General features: G+C 41.5%; 3 protein-coding genes across 11 annotated transcripts in view; 1 reads left to right on the top strand and 2 right to left on the bottom strand.

Moving 5' to 3' along the window:
- The window catches only part of LOC125748522 (platelet endothelial aggregation receptor 1-like), a 32,958-nt gene extending 19,811 nt beyond the window's left edge, over positions 1-13,147 (bottom strand). Inside the window, exons 1-2 of one of the 2 annotated variants that reach the window (XM_049024768.1) lie at positions 12,981-13,147; positions 11,563-11,689 (exon numbers count right to left, since the gene is read on the bottom strand). The gene's annotated coding sequence lies outside the window, so the exon portion shown is untranslated. Of the gene's footprint in view, positions 1-11,562; positions 11,690-11,779; positions 11,898-12,980 lie in introns of those variants that run through there. The other variant, XM_049024767.1, reaches the window with a different exon arrangement.
- A 487-nt stretch (positions 13,148-13,634) lies between these two features.
- The window catches only part of gpatch4 (G patch domain containing 4), a 74,573-nt gene continuing 64,506 nt past the window's right edge, over positions 13,635-23,701 (top strand). For 3 of the 6 annotated variants that reach the window (XM_049024666.1, XM_049024667.1, XM_049024665.1), the window contains exons 1-8: positions 13,635-13,788; positions 13,914-14,001; positions 14,099-14,172; positions 14,847-14,939; positions 15,053-15,169; positions 15,612-15,721; positions 15,820-15,870; positions 16,001-16,386. In XM_049024666.1, coding sequence (XP_048880623.1) covers positions 13,923-14,001; positions 14,099-14,172; positions 14,847-14,939; positions 15,053-15,169; positions 15,612-15,721; positions 15,820-15,870; positions 16,001-16,386 — 910 coding nt within the window. In that variant the 5' untranslated portion in view covers positions 13,635-13,788; positions 13,914-13,922. Of the gene's footprint in view, positions 13,789-13,913; positions 14,002-14,098; positions 14,173-14,846; positions 14,940-15,052; positions 15,170-15,611; positions 15,722-15,819; positions 15,871-16,000; positions 16,543-23,701 lie in introns of all 6 variants that reach the window. The other 3 variants (XM_049024664.1, XM_049024662.1, XM_049024663.1) reach the window with 2 other exon arrangements.
- The window catches only part of LOC125748478 (C-type lectin domain family 9 member A-like), a 28,647-nt gene continuing 22,026 nt past the window's right edge, over positions 17,081-23,701 (bottom strand). Inside the window, exons 1-7 of one of the 3 annotated variants that reach the window (XM_049024668.1) lie at positions 21,568-22,145; positions 20,886-20,966; positions 19,755-19,904; positions 19,420-19,608; positions 18,764-18,930; positions 18,403-18,518; positions 17,081-18,168 (exon numbers count right to left, since the gene is read on the bottom strand). In XM_049024668.1, coding sequence (XP_048880625.1) covers positions 18,024-18,168; positions 18,403-18,518; positions 18,764-18,930; positions 19,420-19,608; positions 19,755-19,904; positions 20,886-20,966; positions 21,568-21,631 — 912 coding nt within the window. In that variant the 5' untranslated portion in view covers positions 21,632-22,145 and the 3' untranslated portion in view covers positions 17,081-18,023. Of the gene's footprint in view, positions 18,169-18,402; positions 18,519-18,763; positions 18,931-19,419; positions 19,609-19,754; positions 19,905-20,885; positions 20,967-21,567; positions 22,146-23,701 lie in introns of those variants that run through there. The other 2 variants (XM_049024670.1, XM_049024669.1) reach the window with 2 other exon arrangements.

The raw sequence follows: 23,701 nt of genomic DNA, 5'->3' as shown, positions 1-23,701 counted from the left end.
GCATCTTCTGGAAAGGAAATACCCACATTCACATCTTGGGTCCAGCTATTGTCATTTGCTGAGTTTAGCTCATGTTGCTGTTATAGAGGCTGCTTTTGGTGCGTAGTGCTCAAGACACACTGTTAAAGAGTGCACTCCTAAAACAATATAAATAACCAAACAAAACAAAGTTTTTGTCGCCAGTAACTACTGACAGAATTTTTAAATAATTACATAATTTTCTATTTTCAGCCCTATCTATAAATTGTTCAGGAATTGCTGAAAGTACCATGAGGCAGCAAGAACACTTAGAAACTGAGTGAATTTAACCATCGCCGCCCCACCCCACAACTTATAGAAAAAACGGGTGGAGACCATTGATGTAGACCAGTGTTTCCCAATCCGGTCCTCAAGGGCCCGCAGTCGGTCCATGTTTTTGCTCCCACCGAACTGTCAGAATGTGTCATTTGAAAACCTCTCTGAAAATCGCCCAAGTCCTTGCAGCAAAAATACCTGTGCATTTTTTGACTCAACCACTACCCCCAGCTTGTTTGGCTAAACAATATCAATATCAATAACTTTTTGGAGATCGGAGGAAGTTCTCGTTAGTTTTTTTGTCTTGCTGTTAATTTGCACATGTTGTAATGTTAAATTGTGTTCTTTTTCTCTAATAATATACACTTATTACCCACAAACACAGATTTAACCATTTTCTTTGGCAGCCTAAGACTTTTGTGTAGGACTGCACGGTGTCTACGGCGAGCCACCATCACCGGCGAGGCACATAAGGGCTGGAGCGGCTCGCAGAGAGCCAAGCAGACGCCTCCTGCTGAATCCCGCCTTTAATGTGGCTCTGTTGAACAATGGCGGAGCGGGACGCTGGCAGAGAAGCCCGCCAGACCTTTCATCCAGAGAAGCCCGCATTTGTTTTCATGTCCCGAAAACCACTTTCGCATACGCATCTCTCTGGTGATCCAAATTAGTCCCACATGTCGCAATAAGGCGTTTCTCATAGATGCAAAGAAGCACACCGGCTTATTGGATTAGCCCTATTGTAAATGACAAGGAGGCAGAGTATTACTTTTAAATTAACATTAGTGCCCAGAAAATGTGAAAAAAATACATTTTATATTTCAATGTATAATTTTTAAAAATGCTGATGTATTTCTAACATATGAAATAGGCCATAAATATTACAAAGGAACAGCACACTACAAAGAGAAACATTTATGGTTAGTGTGGACTTCATGAGCTTTCCATACCCCTAGTTGGATGAACGAAAGGCTTAATTAAGCCTATTATATATATCATGTTACATATATACACATGCATATGGTGGCTGGGTAGCCTGACATTTCCAGAAATGGGGGTCTCAATCAAGCCACAAACACGCTGTGTGTGTGGAGTTGGTACATTCCACCTATGTTGTGTGGAATCCTTCTGACTATGCTAGTATTCCCTAGCAGTCTAAACACATGTGGTTAGGTGAACTGGCATCTGTACAGTGTTTATGGCATCTCCGTGTCCTGCTCCCCTGCCTTGTGCCCCGTGCATCCTGGGATCGGCCCCCCATGACTCTGCATTGGATAGACGGTGAGAAGATGAATGAAGTAGATGGAAAGAACTTACATTTGTGTAGATTCCGTTAATTCACATACTAAACTTGATCTCTTTCATTGTTATCTGGATTTTGATTGCATGGCACATTTATATATACATTATATGGACAAACGTACTGGGACACTTGGCCATCACACCAACAGGAACTTTGATGACGTCCCATTCTAAATCCATAGGCAGCAATATGGAGTTGCCCCCCCCCTTTGCAGCTATAAGAGCTGCCAGTCTTCTGGGGAGGCTCTGCAGAGGATTTCGTTGTGTGTCTGTGGGAATTTTTGCCCAATCTTCCAGAAGAGTATTTGTGAGGTCAGGCACTGATGTTGGACGTGATGGTCTGGCTTTCAACTCTGTTCTAGCTCATCCCAAAGGTGTTAGATGGAGTTAAGGTCAGGGCCAGTCAAGTTCTTCTACAGCAACGTTACCCAAGCATGTCTGTATGGACGTTATTCGTGCACTGTGAGACAATCAGGCCGTCCCCAAACTGGTTCCACAAAGTTGGAAGTATTGAATTGTCCAAAATGTCTTGGTATGGTGAAACATTAAGAGTTTCCATCACTGGAACTAAGAGGACCAACTCCTGAAAAACGACCCCATATCATTATCCCTCTTCCACCAAACTTTACAGTTGACACAATGCAGTAAGGAAGGTAACGTTCTCCTGGCATCCGCCAAACCCAGACTTATCCATCAGACAGAGAAGCGTGATTCGTCACTGCACAGAACACGTTTCCACTGCTCCAGAGCACAGTAGGGGTGTGCTATAGATCACTGTATCTAACGCCTGCCACTGCGATTGGTGATGTGAGGCTTGCTTGCAGCTGCTTGGCCATGGAAGCCCATTCCATGAAGCTCTTGGTGCACATTTTTCTGCTGGGGTTAATGCCAGAAGAAGCTTAGAACTCTGCAGTTATTAAGTCAACAGAGCATTGGTGACGTTTACGCACTGTGCACCTCTGCACTCGGGGACCCCGCTCTGTTACTTTACATGGCCTCCCACTTTGTGGCTGAGTTTCTGTTGTTTCAGGATGCTTGAATTCACTGAGTAGAAGGACCCATTCTTTCACAAATGTTTGTAAACCTGACTGCATGGCTAAGTACTTGATTTCATACACGTATAGCAATGGCTCTGAATGAAATTGAATGAAACACCTAAATTCAGTAAGAGGTGTGTCTTAATACTTTTGTCCATGTAGTGTACTAATGGCGATGGCGTTCAATTAGAAACATTCTGTGTCAGTCTGAAAATGTCTTTATGTAAAAAAGGAATAGCTCAGGATGTTTGCTCCTCAGAAAACTGGTGATACTGAGAGCTTAGTGGCCCATCTTATTGGTCATAAGTTCCCATGTGTGCAAGTTCCCCACCTTAACATTATAGTATGCAGCAAGTGAGTCTCCTGCTTGGAAAACCTGGAGAACTTAGGTCTAGAAAAAGTTTTTCCTCTGTTCCTAAACTGCGAAAAAGCAGAGGCTGCATGATGTTGATGGAAGGGGCTCTTTCTGCCTTCCTTCTGGCTCTCACAGCATTGAACTCCTAATTGAGGTAGAAAATATTAGTCACTTCTTGGAAGGCAGGGACATGAAGCAGAGGAAAAATAAATGTGGTACAAAAATGTGTTATTTATGCGTTAGCCAAAGGCAAATACAGGCACCAACTCATATATACATGCATGCAGGCTGGGGACTTTCAAGGTCATAAAAATTAGCAGATAAAAATATACAAAATTAAGGGAAAAGTAACCCAGCATCTAGCTTCCCGTGCAGTAGGAACCTTCAGCTTGACTTCTCGTAACGTTTTCGGAGGTTTTGATAAGTGCTCCTTGAAAAGTTAGTAAGCAGACGAAACCCAGTTTGGCAGGGTTCCTGGTGCAAAATTTAAACGTTTGCTTTCCTGCAGTGATTGCAATGCCAGTTGATAATATTTTACTTTAACACTTGCAATTTGACTGGCAGCATTATTCATTATTAACACCAAGCCATTCAACCTCTGAACATGTTTTGCCATTGTTTTCTAGGAATGAAAATAATACGCTGTTTCACTATGGTTAGGGGGGAAAGTTGTAAAATATGGCAACCATAATAGGGGGGGGATTGGGGGTGCCTGAACACCTGCCCTCTTTTGAATGAAAGACTCCCCTTTTAAGTCTTCACTGTCCCATTTCTAATTTCACCAAAGGGGACCCCCCCCCCCGGACGACAAATTTTACTAGATGAGTACCTACCCCTCGAAAGGTTTCTGCACAGCAAGTCTATTTGCAGCTTATTAAAGTGTTTAGGCTGTTGCTTAGTTACAATATTTAGTAGCTGCAGGTAATCCTGCACCTCTTGTCCTGTTGGATAAGGTCTTATCATCAGACCTTGATTAGCACCAACTCATGGAAAACATCTTGTTCATCGGGTTCCTCAGTTTGCAACTTCCTACCAAAACCAGAAAATCTGTCTGGAAAAAGACCCAAAAACATTTTGTTACTCTGCGCTAAAACGACACAGATAATTCTTTATGTAAACAATCAGCCGTACGCAAACTTAGGAGCACAGAGGGGGAGTCTCGGGCACAAGTCTTGCAGTTTTAGAGGATGAGACACTGTTCCCTAATGTAATGCACTCCCAGTCCGAAATCACAGTCAGTCACTTTCTCTTGAATGCTGGTATCCAGGCTGACAAATACATAGTGTTACTGGAAAGCAGGAATTCAGCCATGCATTGAATTTCTGCTTAAAGCCACTGACCTCCTCCCAGCATAAAACAGTAATTATTCAGCGCAGCGGGCAGTAGTTAAGAAACTGTATAATGCAATGTTTCACAGCGGAGGTGCTGGTATGCCTGCAGTTCTGTGGCAGGGAGGAATGACCAAGTGTCTGAATGGACCGGAACCATTTACACACATTCACAGGACGTCCATTCACACTGTGCAATACTATTTATTTCTGAGCTGTTATTATGGAATTATTAGCACTTTCTATGACTTTCTTTGAATTATTACTGTTTATTGTTGTCTATTATTTTTCTATCTTTCTGTCTGTCTGTCTGTCCATCTTTCTTTCTTCGTGGTTCACTGTGAAATCACTGGCTTGCTAGTAGGGCTTCTTCCTTGTATTCCCCAGAAAATGTATTCCCGTGTGTTTGTGGCTACATGTGACAATTACCTGTGCTTCTTTACCTCCACATCTCATTTACAGCTCACAGGCAGGTCTGGACAGAACTCCAGGGAGGTCTGTCTCCTCTCTGCAAATTTACAGCACTGGATGGGCACTGGAACTGGAACAGCTGATGGCCCAAAGTAAAAAGCCTGGACTACAAGCAGCCAGATTATCCGGGGCTAAGAGTCACAGGACAGTCCATTTCCCAGGCTGTGGAAATGGAAAAACAAAGCTAACTGGCATGTTAGCGAGCTGGATGTGGCTCCACTGCACTGCTGCACCGAGTGAAATCACAGTGACGGCACGACCACCGCCCCCCCCCCCCCCCACCCCACTGCCTGGAAGGGGCTCCAAACTTTGCTGATTTTGGCTTTTTAGCAAACTCTGTTTAATGGTCGTTTGGCCCCCATTGGCCACTCAACTCAGCCTTTTAAACAGGAACAAAGTGACATCACTCCGACAGAGAAGTTCAGTGAAAATCCATTTCTGCTCTTTTTCAAGATGCTTTCCGCACAAGTTCAGCGCACAGGCAGGATTTTCTTAGTACGACTGGACTGGTGAGGTTATTCCTGGAATAAACTGCACATAGGTTAGTTTCCAGGCACGCATGAACTGTTATTAGACTAACAGAACTAACATAACACACCAACCTAGAAGTACATAAATGAGTAAGTAAATCTTTGAAATTCAGATACTTTTTCATAACCTCCTGAAAACTCAGTGGCAGACGGTGTCAATAACTGCTGGCATGTTCCTTAAGCTGCTCCCTGAGAAACGGAGAGTAAACATGCTCTCCCTTTCAAACTTACGAAGGCACACAGACCCTGCACTGGACAGGGCTGCCAACTACAGTCTTTAAACCAGATGTCGGAGTCATGCAGGCATTATGAAAACCACCTTTGATAGAAGTGCGCGTATATAAATATATATTGGATTCACTTATGATATGTGTATTAAAGTGATTTAGATAATCGCACACAGAGAGACACGTGGAACCGTAAAAAGCCAACAGAAACCCAGCTGAAGAGGATGTAGAATTACTCTGCAAATGCAAAGCAGCTTCCCCTGAACTCTGTGATTGTAATTTTCCTGTGTTGGACTATTTTTTTTAATCCAGCTGTGTGGAACAGTCATTGGGGCTGGAGCGTAACGGCTGCAAGCTGACCTGAGGTCCTCATTCTCCTCTGAAGAGTATTATCCCAATAAATATAAATGCACTGCAAATCTTCCACTGCATCAATAACATTAATAATAATCAATATTTAATTAATCAAGTATGATATTATATGATGATATTATGGAATATACAAGTTCACTGGAATGCTGTTATAATACATCGATTCTACAACCATATTACTGTGTTGTTTTTGGCTTTTATTTATATCTGGACTAACTTATAAGTCCCGAGAGTGTGCAGCGGTTATCCTCCGACCCTCATTGTTTTTCCATCTCCGAATCGCAGTCAAAACACCCATCGAAGCCGCGGCTCCACACGTGTGAGCAGACAGCCGCCGCTCTGCTTTCGTACTGCCCCTCCCCCTCCGACGTGGGAAGAGCGTAGCGACGATCAGGGTTTGGCATCGCTGACTTCTTTAGCTCACCCACGGTTGAGAGACAACAGAGCGATACGTCATTACGGTCGCCGAGCGATTCGAAATACTGGGGCCGGAACAGCGGCACATGGTGCCGAGGTTCGACGGAATTTTAAAGACAAGCTGAATGGCATTATGGGACGGTTCACAAAGCAAGATCCATAGGGACATGGATGAGCGAGAAACTAGACTGGCCTGCACAGGGCCCTGACCTCAACCCGACAGAACACCTCTGGGATGAATTAGACCGGAGACTGCGAGCCAGGCCTTCTCATCCAACATCAATGCCTGACCTCACAAATGCTCTCCTGGAAGAATGGTCAGAAACTCCCATAAACACACTCCTGAACCTTGTGGACAGCCTTCCCAGAAGCTGTTATAGCTGCAAAGGGTGGGCCAACTCCATATTAAAGCCTGTGTATTAAGAATGGGATGTCAGTAAAGTTCATGTGTGCGTAAAGGCAGGTGTCCCAATACTTTTGGCAATATAGTGTATGTTAGCCATCCATTACCTTGTCATGTCATCCTTAACCTCTGAAAAAGGCCAAATTTCCCCAAAATGGCTTTAGTTTTGATCCCTTGATATTCAGCCCCCATTTTTTTTTGTTTTACTCAATAGTTTAACTGACAGCAAAAATAGAAAGTTTGTTGCCACAAAATCACAGGTACTTGTTTCTGGAACAGAAATATATTTGTCTATTAATATTTATGGTTAATTCTGCACTGGGTACTGAGTTGACTGCTTTAGGATAGACAAGGATATTACTTTCTATTTGAGCACTGAGCCGACACGAGGCTCCAGTTCCTGCCAGTGAATTCTTCATTCTGGAACACACCGATTTCCTACTATAACTTCTGGTGGAGCTTTTCCTCTCTGGAAGGGAGGGGGGAGGAACCTGTTCATTATGAATGTGTCCGGCCCCTCCCCATTTGCTAAAATGAAGCTGGGGTCAGATGTGTATTATCCGAACATCTGGATATAAAAGAAGTGTTGTGTTTTGTGTTTTTTTTTACCGCTTTAACTTGGGCCACATGTTGTAGCCTGTGGATGAACTTGCGAATGTCCTTTAAGGCGCAGAGAGCCAACAGCCACGTCTGCTGCACCACGTTTCGTACAGTGAGCTGCAGTGAGTGCAGTGCCATGGAGAGTTATATAGGGAAGGCAAATGCTGTGATACTGGCTCATCCTGATCAAGAGCCGAGTTAATATACAGGTAGCATTGTGATTGTTACCATGCGGATCTAGAATGGAAAATAAATCTTCCATTGACGCTTTATATCGACCGAAACAGTTTGCCAGAAAGTGCAATCCTTACTGTGATTTAGAAAAGTACTAAAAGTCTCCTAGGAGCCAAAAATGCTTATCCTGTTAGGGTACAATTCATGGGTAAGAGGAAGAGGCACAAGTCAGAAAAGACAAACATCCTCTCCAAAACATCATAAAGGACACTGTTTAAATGTTATCTACTGATTATTCAAGACATACTATTATTACAATCAGAGATAACTTTTGTCCATGACTGACAATAAAATAACAGGATATATTCTGCTGACAGAGAAAAAAAACTTTTTTTTTAATTTACTTGTAAGCTTGAAAATATTTTTAAGTCGAAAAATTGTGGTACAATCAAATAGTTTACCGTACTTTGTACTCCAGACTCTTTACAGCTAAGGTACAGTAATGCAGGCAAAGGAAAGAACCTCACGTTCACAAAACAGAACATTAACACTGACTAAACGTAAAGCATTATGCATCCACACTGCACAAACCGCGAGAGTGAGCCGGAATGAGCTACAGGCGGCAGATATGAAACATCTTGAGGAATCTCACATCCTTTTCCATTTGGCCATTAACCTCCCCGAGGAGAAAACACACAGCGGATTGGCTTTAGCCACACTAACACTCAATCCAGAATTTCCCACATGGAGATACTCTGAAAAGGATTAGGGATATTTTGGAAAAAGTAATGTGGGTTTATTCTGTTAAGAACAGCTCTTATTGATTAACTCCAGGATAACAGGAATACGTCTGGCGGAGGTTGTAAAACTTGTATTTTTGCAGGTTCTTGTGGAGTTTCAAGTCTAGAATTCTGAGATCAAGGCAACTTCTGCATCAGCTGAAGTATAAACCCCAGTGCAGCTACACTAAAGTAATGAAGTGTTTTACTTAAAATCCTGCCAAAACTTCATATTCTGAACAAAAAGCAATCAAGACAAACCGATGCTTTCGAGCTCAGCTAGATACTTTTCCTGAAACAGAAAAATAAATCAAATGACTTTCTTGTGATTCATTCCTCCAGAAAAGGCAGAACCCTGAATGTGCACTTAGCATATCTAGACTCCAACGTGAATTCTATCGAATATTGTATAAACAAACATAAGCACTGAAGAAAAAATTCATTCAATGAAGATAGAAGAAGTATGTATTATTACATATTAATGTTATTGTTATCATTTTACATTATTAAGCATTTCTATTGACAATCAAAACCTAGAAAATGAAAACCCATATGACATAAAATGCTTGGCTGTGTTCTCTAGTATCAGTCACTTGATTCTAATGAACAATTTTTTTTTTAATTTGGAGTAAATGCGTGAGCCCTGCTACCTCAGTTTGACCCTTTTTGCAGGACTGCACAGCCGTAAGCTGCTATGAGAATAGTGACAATACAACGCGTCATATTTGCCCACTATTTCTCTGCAAATCATGCTCATTTAAACAAGGTGACTCTCCCAGATGCTGAGTCTCACAAGACCAGGAGTGACGGGAAACCCGAGTTTCTCACCACTACTTAGTTATATACGCAGCACAAATCCACTCCAATAGGTTATATAAGTTTTGCGATTTTTGTTTCAAATAATGCTTGGCTGCTTTTATTATGTCGTCATTGTTCTTAATGCACCGACTTGGTTTGTTTGTGAATCTGTGTATTATAATAATATTGATGAAGTTTCAGCATAATCTCAGGCACAGCCAATAAGATCAGTCGATGTGTAACCATGGCAACAAAACAGAAACGGATGTGTAGCCTAAAGTCCATTCTCCAGATCGCAATCCTCCAGTTCTCAGTAATAAAAGCTCTTGTACTACATTTACAGCATTTAGCAGACGCTCTTATCCAGAGCAACTTCAATTTTTCAAAAATTTGGGGACAGTCCACCTAGAGCAAGCTCTGCTTAAAGATCTTGCTCAGGGACTTGAACCCACAACCTCTTGGTACAGAGGTAAGTGCTCTAAGCACCAGACCACCAACACCACTAAGAAGTACTAACTAAGCTGTAGATTATGAATGATGAGTATAGTGAACTTCCCTGGGAAATGCCTGTCTAATTGTAACTGATATAGGCTCACAATCTTTGCTACAGGCTCCACACATTTCATGAAATATGGTTCCTCTATTAAATTCATTTTGCTGCCATCACAGACGTAGGGTAGGCAGATCATGTGATTCATACCCACCAAAGATAACGTTTTCCAGGGGAGTTCCTAGTATCTTAAGACATCCAGGGCTTTGCTCGAACATCTAATCTCTCCAGAAGTTCACAAACTGAGAGCACGATTGTTAAAACGTCTGACTAAATCTTTCAGGGCTCTTTCTGATTAATTTGGCTTCGCCCCTGAATGCTGCAGGGCCTGTGGCACTTCTGATGTCTTATTTAGGATCTTGTACCTGTCACGTGCATGGAAATTCCATCCTTTAGAAATATGTAAAGCCTAAAAGCCTTTTTAAAAGCTTTGTATGATAAGCAGTTATCTATCCATCCTCTAAATGTGCATGCAATATGTGGGAGGCAGCACAGGGCCAAAGCTGGATCCATGACGGGGTAAACACACTCTCTCTGGCCAATATGGAAATACCTGTTAACCTAACTGCAGGTCTTTGCACTGTGGGAGAAAATGACAGATCCCAGACAAAACCAGCAGCACATGGGACCAGCAGGTAAATCCCTAACACACAGCAGGGGTGGGGGATGGGATTCAAACCCCCAACACTGGAGATATGAGGTAAGAGCATCCCCACTGTACCACATGGCTTTTTATTAGTTGTTTTTCAGAAGCATATTGTTATCAGTGTTTCTCCCATTACAGTGTGTGCCAGGGCTCCCCAATTCCAGTGCTGGGGGCCAGAATCCAACACAGTCTGCAGATTTCCCTGCTCAATACACATATAAATAAGATAATTATCTGGTTCAGTTAATTGCCTCAGCAACTCCACTTTAGAGAAATCTCCCAAGATTTTTATCTTAGCATTATTCTAAATATTATTAACATTACATAACATGCATATTAATATTTAGGCATCAAACTGGCCACTATTGATCATTATGAATGGAATTACTAGATTGTGTTAGACGTGTCTTTTCAGTTGAAAGCTGACGTCAGGAATAATCTGTGTGTGCTTCATCTCAATGTGTTTACGAGAGGAGACCAAATGGGAAGTTCAGGGTCAAATTCAGTTTTCACTTGTAAGATTACCGAAGCAAAAGTAAATGATTTAGTAGTGATTTAGTACGTTTAGTATTTTCTGATTTCTGAAACCTAAAAGAGCCTGTCCAATGGCACCTCCGCTCCACATCCTATATGCATAACTTTGAGCATTCACACTAAAAAGATCATTTTCAGGTTTGCAGAATATGCTGTTGGCTTGTAATTGAATTCTGAGCAAAGATCCGATGAATCCCAATTTGAATTCTTCAGATTTTCCAACAGGGTTTCCGATAATTCAAAGGACTTGACCAGTGAGTCATATTTGAAATGAAAAATCATAGCTTGCAAGCCTTTGACATATTGTCGTCTAGTGCACTAAAAACAAAACGTGAAATTAAATGCGTCAGGAATATGTTTCCCACATTGCATATGAAGTGTATCTCATACTGTAAGTCCGAACTACTTGTTTTTTACATTATCACTTGCTTGACAACCCACTTACTTATAGATGAAAATAACCTATATATTTCATAAAAAGGAGGCTTTTGGCGATGCTGTTATAACAGCTTAAACCTTATTTATAATCATTTAAAACTTTTCAAAAGTTAGCCTAGGTTAGGAGGATGTCCCTACAATTTCGGAAAATTAAAATATGACGATTATACACCCACTTCAACTCTGAAGAGATTATTGTGACCGGCGTAGGTGTGTATTTATGTTTTTTGCTTTAACATCAAACGTTAAGAAAACACAGTATTGCAACATCTAGGGAGAAATACAACTGGAAAGGATAATAATCTCTTACCTTGCATTTGCTGTCGTTCCGCTGAGCTTGTTATTGGGATCCTGACGGTGCCGTAGTTTTAATATAATTCTGAGAAACAGCTGGAGTGGAAGATGTCTTTCTCGTGCGCTGAGCTAAACCGTCGATTCTAAAATGAAAAACGCAGAAATGTGTTTCTATGGAGTAGGAAAACATCCAAATTTGCCAAAAACAGAGTGATTTGCGGCGTCAGGCTGACATGTCGAGGTGTGCCCCGCAAGCTGGAGAGGCGCTCCGAGTGCCTGAGCGAAAGACCATCTGATTCATTGGGTGCGACCTCCGCGAAAAAGGCAATATTCAAGGGTGTCTTTGTAAAGCAGAGTACTGGGGGGTATGCAGAGCGCTTATCGCCATCCCTATGCGAACAGCGAGTGTCAAGTGTCATGCTGTCCCGTGCTGATTGGCTGAACTTTCCCCAAATACCCAATTTCAATGTGGCAGATAGATAGATAGATAGATAGATAGATAGATAGATAGATAGATAGATAGATAGATAGATAGATAGATAGATAGATAGATAGATAGATAGATAGATAGATAGATAATTCATGTGTTGAATGTTTGTGTGCTTCACGTGTGCACCAAAATATGAAAAGCTACATGAAGAAATATCTCCTTGATGATGAAATACTAAAAATGCAAGCTTGTATACTTGCCGCCTTTCACGAATCCAGTTTTTTGTTTCAGGTTTCTAATGGATTCATTATGAATGGGGCATTTGAGTATGTGCCATGGTAGCAAATAGTTTCGGCTGACAATAGTATCTCTTCTAAATGTAGGGGCGTGAAGGGGGTGCATTTGGATTAATGGTTTCCTGAAAAAACAGCAGGCAGTTGCTGATAAGAAGTGCTGCCCGTCTTTCCTGCCAGAACCGGCGATCGTGACTTACGCGGTGTCTGTGAGACTTTTCTCGTTGCGAATATTCTACCCACCCAACAAAAAGTTGTTGAAAAGACACTGTCAGCTAGGCGTCTTGAAAACGTTGAAATTTGGTTGAAAAGTAAAAGATAAAAAAACCCATCTTTTTCGGGTCGTTGAAAAGACGTCTACAAAAACACAGGTCTAGGATGCTTAGTTAACCATTAATTAATTATTATTGTGATATATGAATACTGTGTGTATATACGTCTATTATATTCATTATATCATATTAATAATATAAAACTCACAAAAATAATAAAACACAAACTGACAGAAGAGTCCCGATACGACATTTATTGACTGGACATCTCAGGGTCATGTTACCGAAAGGAAAAAAAACTAACTTAAAAAATTGTTTTAAAATGATGCGCTTTAATTGCGGTACGTAACCTCCACCGCCAGAAGGCGCAGGAACATGCTTTAGGTGGCCATCATATTCGGCAACTGCATTGACAAAGAAATACATTTAATTCACGTACCTTTGCTGAGTCCTGTTTCGGAATACAATCAATGGCGCTAAGATCGTAGACAAGATATATCCCACACCCTGGTCTAAATAAATTTAGCCCATAAAACAATGTCCCGTGGACGTCTGGTGTTCTGTGGGTACTTATTCTGTAGTAGGTCTACTGACGCAGGTTAATTAAGGTAGCTGGTGATTTAGAGCAAAATTAACATTGTGTTTTTCATTGGATTAATTAATTCTGGTTATTGTATCTGTCAAAGAGAAGTGGTTAGGAACAAGAAAGTTATTTGCCAATTTATTAATGAATTATGTTAATTTAATGACTAAATACTTCTAACCAGAAGTATTCTTGCTGGTTTCACAATTACTTGAACCAGCGTGTTCTTGGTAAAATATTTGGTAACGCTTTGAGGGGGCACAAATAACGCATATCTTAACCAGAAACTAGGCATTACTTAGGCCTACGTACTAATCCCATGTTCGTTCATCATAATTTTTCTTGGTAAACTTTCCTGCAATGTCGTCATCATATAAAAGGAATAGTGATACAGACATCTTTTGCTGTAGCCTCCAGTCCGGTAGGTGGCAGTGGAGGACTTGGTAATTTGGGTTACATATCCAGAAGAAACAAAAAAACACCAAGAATACGAGTTTTGATTGGATACAAGTTGATGATGTCAGAGCAATGGGTGTGGTCTTTTAGTATCATGTCTGCTTGCATGTTCGAAACGTGATACATCTGAACTTCGGTTGATATTTTCTTCCTTTTACGTATATCGTATTAACGCAGACCATTCTGTAAGAATATTTCTGTTTGCAAGGTGAATGCTCTTTTTTCTCATTATCGTAAGACATTAACCTGCTGTTGTACTCTCAAATTAGTATTAACGAAGGTTTCGCGTGAAGCAGTTATATGTTTTAAATCTTCTTTTTCATTCTACTTTAGAGGTGAAGTATGGCGAATAAAGTGGCGGAAAAGACTCCAGGTCTCAAGTTCGCAGAGCAACAACTACTTCGTCATGGCTGGGAGCGAGGTGACGTGTTAACCGAATTCATAAAAATAGCTTAGGCAAAATTGCATCATTTAAATATTGTTACTACTTGCGTAACTTTATGCTCTACCGTTTGTAGGAAAAGGACTTGGCAAAGAAGAGAACGGAATTACGGAGGCTATTAAGGTCAAAATTAAGTGTGATAAAGGAGGGGTAAGTCTTTTTATTTGCATTTTTACATGGGTTCCCAGGGAACGCAAGTTGCACGCATATAATACAGTTTATATGCCACACCTTATTTCTCTCAGTGTGAAGTAAGGGATAATGCCTTCCATGATATCCCAATGTATAGAATTATTTGATGATGCGCAGGCATACGGAGTGGAGTTTTACACCGAGCTCATAACTGTCTCGAATTATACTGACCATCTATACCATAACCACCTATACCAGCCAATCATAGCATTTGTTGTTTCCCGGTAAATTCCAAAATAAATTGCACATTATTACATAGATGTGCGCACAGATGGAGTGCAGAAAAGATGGAAGTTGGCAAGATCTGATGAATGCAGTAGGCAGGGATCTCAATTCTGATGCACTGAACGTTAACACACTTTTTGCCCCTAATGTAATCTCATTCTACTTTTGATGAAACTTGAGGGCCTTGGGATCCCCATTGGTAAACAGACTTTATTAACGTATTTTTAAGAACCTTGTTTTGGCCACATACAGTGAGCATTTTGTTGATGTCTTTGACTTCTCTAACGTTGTCTAGCATACCTGCATAACGATATCATATTAACTCAGAATTTGCCAAAGAAATTGCTTGAATACCCCAATGCTTCCTTCACGGTGGTAACTAGTTAACCATTAGTTATCTTCTGCAGATGGGCCATAAGGAAGGGGAACAGTTTACGTTCCACTGGTGGGACCATGTTTTCAATAAGGCCTCTACCAGTCTGGCGGTGGAATCTGCTGAGGTTGGTCTTACCAGTCTGAAGTGCATGTTGTATACATAACGGATGTACATACTCTGCTGCTGATGCTACATGACAGCTGAGATTCACGCAGCACCTCTCTTGGCCTACAACAGGATGGTGTCAGGGTAAAGAAGGTGGCAGAGAAGGAGGGGGCTGAGGGCCTGGTCTCCAACAAGAAGCCATGCAAAGCAGCACTGTCCAAGGCCAAGCTTTATGGTCACTTTGTTAAGGTATCAAACCCAGGAATCAGTTGGGCTGATGTGCATGTGGACAAAGGGGAGGCTCATGCCTGGTTAGCTGGTGCCAGATTGTCATTGTGTGTGTAGCTGACAATGCTAATTCTATAATGCAGGCCAGATTTTCTTAAAACCACCAAGAACAGGAAGGCAGAGGAACAGGACAGGGTCATATTCTGCACATATCAGTTTATAATAGCTGATAAAACTTCTAGATGTACTCCTTTCTCTTTGATTAAACGCATGAAATTTCCTCTGAAAGCACATCAACCCCTATAGGTTGTCCGCTGTGGTACATGAAATGACAACCCTATAGACAAGAGGATGCACTGGCAAGGGAGAAAAACACCCTCTTTAAATTTATGAACATTTCCACAGACCAGCTGCTTCTTCAAAGGTGTTTGGGAAGCTGACTGCTGTCATTATCTCCCTGCAGTCTGCTACGCTTATGTCAGGACAGGAACATGCTGAGAAGAAGGCGTCTAGTTCGGAAGACAGCAGCAGCTCGGACGAGGACCAGAGGCTGGACCTCTCCACCACCTGCAGGTAAGTTCTGTAGGCTTTCAAAGCACTTCGTTCATACATCAGGTATGTAAGAAGTATCTGAATTACAGCCACAAAATTCATGCTGTTTCTGTGAACAGGTTATCGGATGAAGACCTTATAAAAGCCTGTGGGGGTCGTACTGCTCACAAGTAAGCTGGCAGCCTTTGGCTGGGAGATCGATTGTGAACCGGGGTTGCAAGTCTACTTGTTTCTGGAACTCTGTCTACCTGGTCTGTTTAGCAGCAGGTGTCTGATTCTTGTGGCTTTTTTCTTAAACAGAGGAGCAAGACATGGTCTTAGAATGAGTGCCAAGCTTGCCCGACTCGAACAACAGGAGAAGGAGTTTCTGGAAAAGTATGGAAAAAACCGCAAACCAGCAGACTCTCCTGGCAAAATGGCATCCTGCTCTGCTGTCCCAGGCTGGGATAAGGAAGAGGACCAGGAAGAGGGGGAGGAGATGGAAGGAAAACTAGAAAAGACTAAGAAAAAGAAAAAACGTTCAAAGGAGAGCCTTGAGGAAGCAGTGGCAGAGAGTGTAAACAACACAGTGGTCAATAAAAAGAAGAGGAGGAAAAAACACTCAAAGGAAATGTGCGATTCTCCAGCTCTTGGGGAACCAAGCGATGAGAGAGGGCATGTCCATCCAGCAAAGAAGAAATGCTCAGGTAAGGAGAAAATGACAGTTTGTAATGAAGGCACCGGCAGCTCTAAGAATGGAGTAACGCTCTATGCAAGTAAAGACTATAAAGACGAAGATGCCTTCATAGGGGTCTTAGAAGATGATGGTGCAGGTCAGGAGGAGAAGGTGGAGCAGTGTTTAGGTGGACTGGATGAAGAACAGTTTGCTGAAGCAGCAGTGCCTGATGAGGACTCAATTTGTCAGACTAAGAAGAAGAAAAAGAATATTACTAGTGATGTCACTGAGCAAATGCAAGATGAGGAGATACCAGACCAGCAGAGTGCCAGGAAAAAGGGCAGAAGCAGGGGGGAGGAGGGGGCTGAGGATGAAACTGCAGCAGTAAGAAGATCAAAAAAAAAGAAGAAAGCAAAAGAAGTGGGACACTGACAGGGAAGGAAGCATCAGGAGATGCAGATTAAGGTCATTTTGTACCCTCACAGTTATGGATATCTAAAGAAAATCTGTTGTGAAATCATGTGATCATTTCTATGCTTTTTTAAAGTCAAATTGCAGTGGTTAGCAGTGCAGAACATTGATGTACATCAAATATCTGGCGCAAGGAAAGATTGAGGAGTATTGGTATTGAACAATGTCAAATTTTTTAACTGGTTAGACTTTGCAGTGATCAGTCTCACTGGTGGCAACATAGCTTATGTCCATAACAATTTTAAAATCAAAAATAGTTACACTGTCCTTTATTAAAATACAGTTTATAGAATTTATGTGAAGCGTAACTTTATTTTAAAGCAGCTGAAAATTAAATCATCTGACAGCATGAATATGGTCCTGTTTTGTGAAATTCCTCTGCTGAAGACCAAGCAGGCCCGAGACCTTGTCAGACCTCTGTGGAATTCGAATTAATCGGCGGAAAATGTATGAGGAAGAAGTGGTTTGACCTGAAAAATGATCTGAGCCCTAATGTTTGGCAGCTTTGGCAGTGGCCTGTCACAGAAAGAGAAGGACCTAGCATGGGACAGGTGACGGATGCAGGTAAAGCTGCATCACCTGTAATGAGGATGGTGGCAGAGCTGAGGAAGAAGTGCTTCCTCTGAAAATGGCCATTACATTTTTTTTGTAAATGATCGGAGCCCACATCTGTGTTCAAGCATCACATCAGTGTCACATCTGGATGGTCAAATAGCTGCCATCAGAGGTGAACCATCTCTAACGGGATTCGTTCTAGATGATGACACTGACATACAGCTACATCAGTCATGGATGAGGATGGGCTGTCAGGAATCTGTAAGATACTTGTATGTTTGTCTTTAATTGGCAGCAGCAAGTAATGTCGTCATTTACTGCAGTAATCCATCGTATCCTATGTGTGGATTGGTTTGCTTCAGTTACGCTTCTCTGCCACTAGGGCTTCATGCATACACATTGGTCAGGTGTGTCCATAAATATACGCACATTTCTAAGCACAGGAGGAAATGGATAAATACTATTCTGTCTAAAAATGTGTGTGTGCACAAATTACACACAAAACTGTTTACACACACGGCTTTTTCACATCTGTCACAGACATTTGTCTGAAGGCAGAACTGTTACACAGGTATCTGGTCCCAGCAGCATCAGGGGCCTCCGTCCAGCAGACCAGCGGAGAGCAGGTGCCACTAACGGACCTCAGAACAGCAGGGCCCTGTTCTCACAGATCCACCGGTTACGCATGATAGGTTCTGTTGATCTCCAGCTGTTCAGGATTTTGTTTTTATGGCCTGTGTTTGTTAAAACGTGAGTTTCAGTCTGGCTTCTATTATCTGCCCAGAACCTGGAACAGGAGGAATAGTTAGAAATTTAAATTCAATACAAAAACTTAATAAATACTTTTAATACTTGGTGTTTACAATTTGAGATTCTCAGGAACATTTGATATGTGAGAAGAATTTGTTCTTGAGTTTAGAGAACTCTGCTCAATCATGTTAGATATCAAAGGCAAGATTTAGAAGCTACTGGTGAACTGAATTGGGGCAATCTCTCACGCTGCCGTGGTACCAGCTCTCACCCTGTGGTCAGTGAAGAACCGTTGATCCAGACCCAATCCTTTGCCTTTCCAGTCAGTCCGATCCAGTAACCGTGCCATTTGTCTTCGTATATGGGTGCAAGGTTCATGATGAACATCTAAATGGAGACAGTGAGGTTTATCATGCCCACGCGATTTAGTAACTGTTTCCCTATTAAATCAAACTGCATGGGTAGCAATAATGTGACCGTTCAGAGGTGCATTAGATGAAAAGCATATTCTGTGTTTATTGACAGTAGTTTTCATAAATGCATCTTTGTGGGTAGCTATACAACAGTAAATAAGTTATTACATTTAAGAGTACTGTCACAGAAACATGATTTAGGTCACTGGACTGTCATACCTGTTCCTCCTTGTTTTGTATCGTTAGCAGATCAGCCCCCATTTTGATGCATTCAAGACGACTGTCGTTCCACGTTTTCCACGTTTTCCACGTTTGACCAAGATGCACGAAGTAACACTTTGAATTGTTGAACGTCCAGCCACTTGGGCAGTGTGAGCATCTTGTCTCTGTACAGGAGAAACCAGGAGTAATAATACATACTAGCTCTCAGGTTGTCCATTCATCTGTCCTCCATGACCGATATCCAGCATATAGCTTATATGTAACAGGGAACAGCCTGAACAGGCTGCCAGCTTATCACAGGCGTACACTAATGCACTATGGGTAATTTAGTGGTTCCATTTCACTTAATCCCATGTTTGTGAAGGTTACTGCATGGGAGGTGTGTGGGTGCAGGTTAGGACTCGTGCTTGTGATCAGAAGGTCGCTAGTTCAAATCATGCAGCCATCAGTGGTTTCACCATTGTGCACCTCAGTGAGGCCCCTGACCCCAGTTACTCCAGCAGCACTGTCTGGTCCTCACTTGCTTTGGGCAAAAGTAATGTGTGTGCATGAGTGTCACCAGAGGTGTGAATCAAACAGAAGTTAAGACCTTCCCAATATATGGGGGAAAACACCATATGAAATAGAGCAGAACTTGGAAGGCCAGGAGTCACCTTTTGAACAATATTTTTCCACAGGAAAGTTACGGAACTGTAAAATCTCATCCAGCAAAGTCCGATCCTTTCGCAGCTGTGTGTTCTCACTCTCCAGTGACTCCTTCTGAGCAGTGAGGTTACTTTCAAGCTTTTGTAGCTGCTGATTGGCACCATTTTCCTTTCTGAGTTGCCCTGCAGTAAGAGAATCTGCAGACAGACACAGTCATGCTGAATAGACCTTCCACACCATGTTTTGGGATGAGAGAGTTAACATGGGCTTCGATGTGACACAAAGGAATTCAGAAATGCAGGAATCAGTCCATTAACACAGAGCAGAATCTGATAGTACTTACAGCAGACAGAGAGAGCGATGATGCCAGCCAGTAAAAAAGCACAGGTGAGGCTTAGAAATACTACAGCGCACTGCTGGGGCTGATATCTGTGCTCAGGTTTCTCTGGAGCCTGAGCAGGGGACCAAGTTTCCTGACCAGTTGTCCTGGAATCTGCAATAAAGCAGGACAATGAAATACTGTACAGCGTTTGTACTGAAAATAGACATAAAATATCTTTTGATGCATCGTACACATAGGCGGCTCTAGGCTTTTCTCCCAGGGGCTGCAGGGTGTCAGTCATTACAGGCAAACGGAGCTACACGTATGCAGAGTAGTAACCTTACACACAGTGCATTACAGGATAAATACAAAACCTTAAACCTATCACTGCAAAAGTCATTAAATTGAAAAAAGTAACAAATATAGGCTCCATAAGCAGTTAACTAGGCAAGTCACTGCAACGATCACACACATGAAAATATAAAGCACGTACATTGTTCCCTCGAACCACGAAATCTCACTGACCACATTATCTGAAACGATAGCGTTCGGCTACAACATTCACTTTCGGTGTAAAAAAGCTCTGGATGGCGTCCAATGCCGTGTCGTAGTTATCATGGGTAGTTGTGAGTGTATTAAAAAGAATCTTTGACCCTCTGCACCCAAGCAGTGGATAAGCAACGGGCGCTTTCCTGCATCAGGCAAATCCAAGTGTGACATGGCCAGTAGATACTTCTCAGACATACAGACCCATGCCTTGTGTGGTATCGGAGGTTCCCTGACGTTTTGTAGAAAAGGTGCGAGCTAATTTAGGTTCAGAGTTACCATCCTTGTCGCCAATATGTTGAGTTGCAGAGTAAAGGACACCCTAACCCTAACCATTCTGCAGAGCTTAGGTGCAGCTCTAATGTGGCACACCAGATAAAAATAATCAGGCCCCTTCCATTGGAAGTGTACCCATAGGGGGCGCTTAGACCACTGTAAGGGCACCTTATAGGGCACTGCATCACATTCTCTCCAATAGAAGGGTATTTTAGCAACATTTCTTCAGCCATAGGGACATGGGTGGGCAAATTCCACCCCCTCAGTCAGTGGCAAATTCCTGGGCTGCTGTTTGTTGCCAATCTGCCCCTGGCAAAGCTCATAACTTACCGTCTGGCTCAGGATGTGTCTTCACTGGAGCTAGTTCTGCTTTCTTCACTTCTGCATACACGGCTTCTTCGTTCTTTTTGACTAAAATTTAGAAGCAATATTAAAGTATTTTTATACAGTAATACTGAGAATGCATAGACAGTGAAGTCCTGCAAAACCCTTCAAAAATCAGTTATTTGCCCACAGTGCAGACAAATGTTTGACATGCGTTACAAATACGAATATTGTAGTAATATGGTGACTGTTTAGTGAAAAATCTAATTAAATAAGTCATACAATTACAAAATAGTAAACATTTCTGAAAAAGCTGAAATAGATTATTTCACAATATCAATGTATGATAATTAAAGGTATGTTACAGTAAATGGCAAAGTAAAGCCATTTACATCTACTGATTCTGAGAGGATGTTGAACTGTCTGCATTTTTGTAAAATTCTGTAATTTAAATGTTAAAATTCAACATTTTATTGCATTTACATTATATAGCATTATTTTCTTTTGTCGAAAGTAACAAATAATTTTGTTGTGCTCCATTTAAAAAGATGGAATCATGTCTTTACTTATATTTAATAATAAAAGAAGCTTAGAACATTTTCAGACATGAATGTGGACCCAGTTGAATTATGATATAAATATAAAGTGCCACGTATGAAGTATGTTGGAGAGACGATATTGGACTCACCTGGAGCCGCGGAATTGTAGGGTGTGGTGAAAACCACATTGGAATAACAGACCTCGTCAGACATGTCTCAGGTATGGCTGACTGACTCTCATATGAGCAGATATGCTCAGAGACTGACTGGACTGGAGATTGCTGCTAGAAATCAATCAATCAATCAATCAATCAATCAGTCAAACTATCTATCTATCTATCTATCTATCTATCTATCTTCTGTTTGGTTGTGTTTCTCACTTGATAGGTTGTTTGATTCATTTCAGCCTGAAGGAGTTCCTTTATCTGCTCAGTGTACAAGAGAACTTCCTCGTTCTGTGGGAACGAGTCACAATGGAGGAAGTGTGTTTGTCAAAATGTTTTACTTTGTCGCCATATTTGTCTAAGAGAGACAACACAGTTTTGTCAACTGCTTTGGAGCATTTTTCAAATGATTTTTCAAACATTTGTGTCACACACCCTTGGGAGCTCGCCGGCTCATTAGGAAGATTGACCACACCTGCCGATACACTCAGTGTGAGGTATTGTTCATCCATGCCTCCCCGAGGATTATTACATAACAATTTGCAAAACAAGTGTACTCACCACACCACAATGTCACTTCTGCACAGAGTATCATTTCTCATTGCTTCACACAAATTTCCAAATGTTTTAGTACATATATGCAAATGGTTTTGTACGATTGTCATCATCTGGCCCATTTTTGGTTGCTTTACTCTTGTTGGTTCTCATTGTGATCATTTTACACCCAAAACTATACATATATGTGACCATCATGTTAGTTACCACATGCAAAACCGTTTTCAAAATAATCTAAAAATATATTCCAGAAATTGCAGTGTTATGCCATTGTTGTGTTTTTGGTTCCCACAGTACATGATTTCATCATTCTATTGCCATTTTGCTGTTTTTGTGTTATATAGTGGTATGTGACTTTCTTATTTGTTATTGTTCTGTGTCTTGAGATCTGAAGTTACATGTGCTTGCGAGTGCTTTCTCTTGGCAGTGAACTTTACATCCTGTAATGTAGAGCCTTGCAATGTTGAAACTGGTGCCTTTGATTAAATAAGAAAATTATGGTAAAAGAATAAAAAAAATCTTAATTGCTCAAGGGGTTCATAAACATTCAAGGGTACAGGCAACAAGAGGGTTTGACATCAATGACTGGACTAGGGAACACAGGACTGTGAAGCATGTATGTACAAGACTAAGGAGGTAGCTAAGGAGAGGCAGCTGGGAGTGATTAACATGAGGGTAGGAGCGAGAGGTAAGACATACGAGTAACAGGTGTGGTTTACTAGGGAGGAGACAGGAGGGTCAGGTGGATGTGCAGGGCACGACATCTGGTAAATGCAAATATTATAGTCCCGTTTTCTGATTCTACTCCTGTGGAAACATCCAGCGTGTATCAAAAGTCCATACTGTTGTGCCAATTCTTTGATCATGTCGAATAAAACAATAGGCAAACTTAGCTGAAATTCGTCATTCTGCAGAGGAGATAGGGAAGAGTCATATATGTGTGTACAAAAAGGTATACAAAGGCCTTAATGAAATGAAATAGTATTGCTTATAAGTATAGCACAACAAGTTGCTCCAAGCATTCAGTGCCTAAGAGACTAAACAGAGCAGAATGAGAATTGGGGAAGAAGGTGCAAGATAAAAAGTACAGTAGTGCAGAAGAATTGTGAAGAGTAAAGGCCGACCCACGTTCTGTTTTTAGAAATGCGTGCATGCTGAAGGTCACAAAGCTTGTGGGTTTATGCTATAAAAGGTGTTATGGTGGAGCTGTCCTAACACTGCACTGAGCATGTAGTTATCTGACACCCCCCTACTGAGAAATACAACATAGAGCAGCATGATCGTGATGCAGACTTATGATGCATTAGGGTCGACTGTATATTGCGATTACATTTAATTTGCATTATAAGGTATATGCATTATATTATAATATATATGCCTTTGGCTCTTCTAGGTGTTATCATGGGTTCAAGCTCTTTCTTATGCCTTTCAACCGAAGCATTTTTGCTGCACTCTGTCTCACCCCCAAGACCCAGAACTAACACTTTTTTGCCTTGTAGATACAAGGAGAAGCAAGCAAGAGCTTTGTGAGTAAATATAGATATAAAAATAACTTGCAAGCGAA

The sequence above is a fragment of the Brienomyrus brachyistius genome, chromosome 9 (genome assembly GCF_023856365.1).
Source record: "Brienomyrus brachyistius isolate T26 chromosome 9, BBRACH_0.4, whole genome shotgun sequence".
Classification (NCBI taxonomy): domain Eukaryota; kingdom Metazoa; phylum Chordata; class Actinopteri; order Osteoglossiformes; family Mormyridae; genus Brienomyrus; species Brienomyrus brachyistius.
The sequence above is the reverse complement of the archived record's forward strand: the minus strand, read 5'-3'. Positions and strand labels throughout refer to the sequence as shown.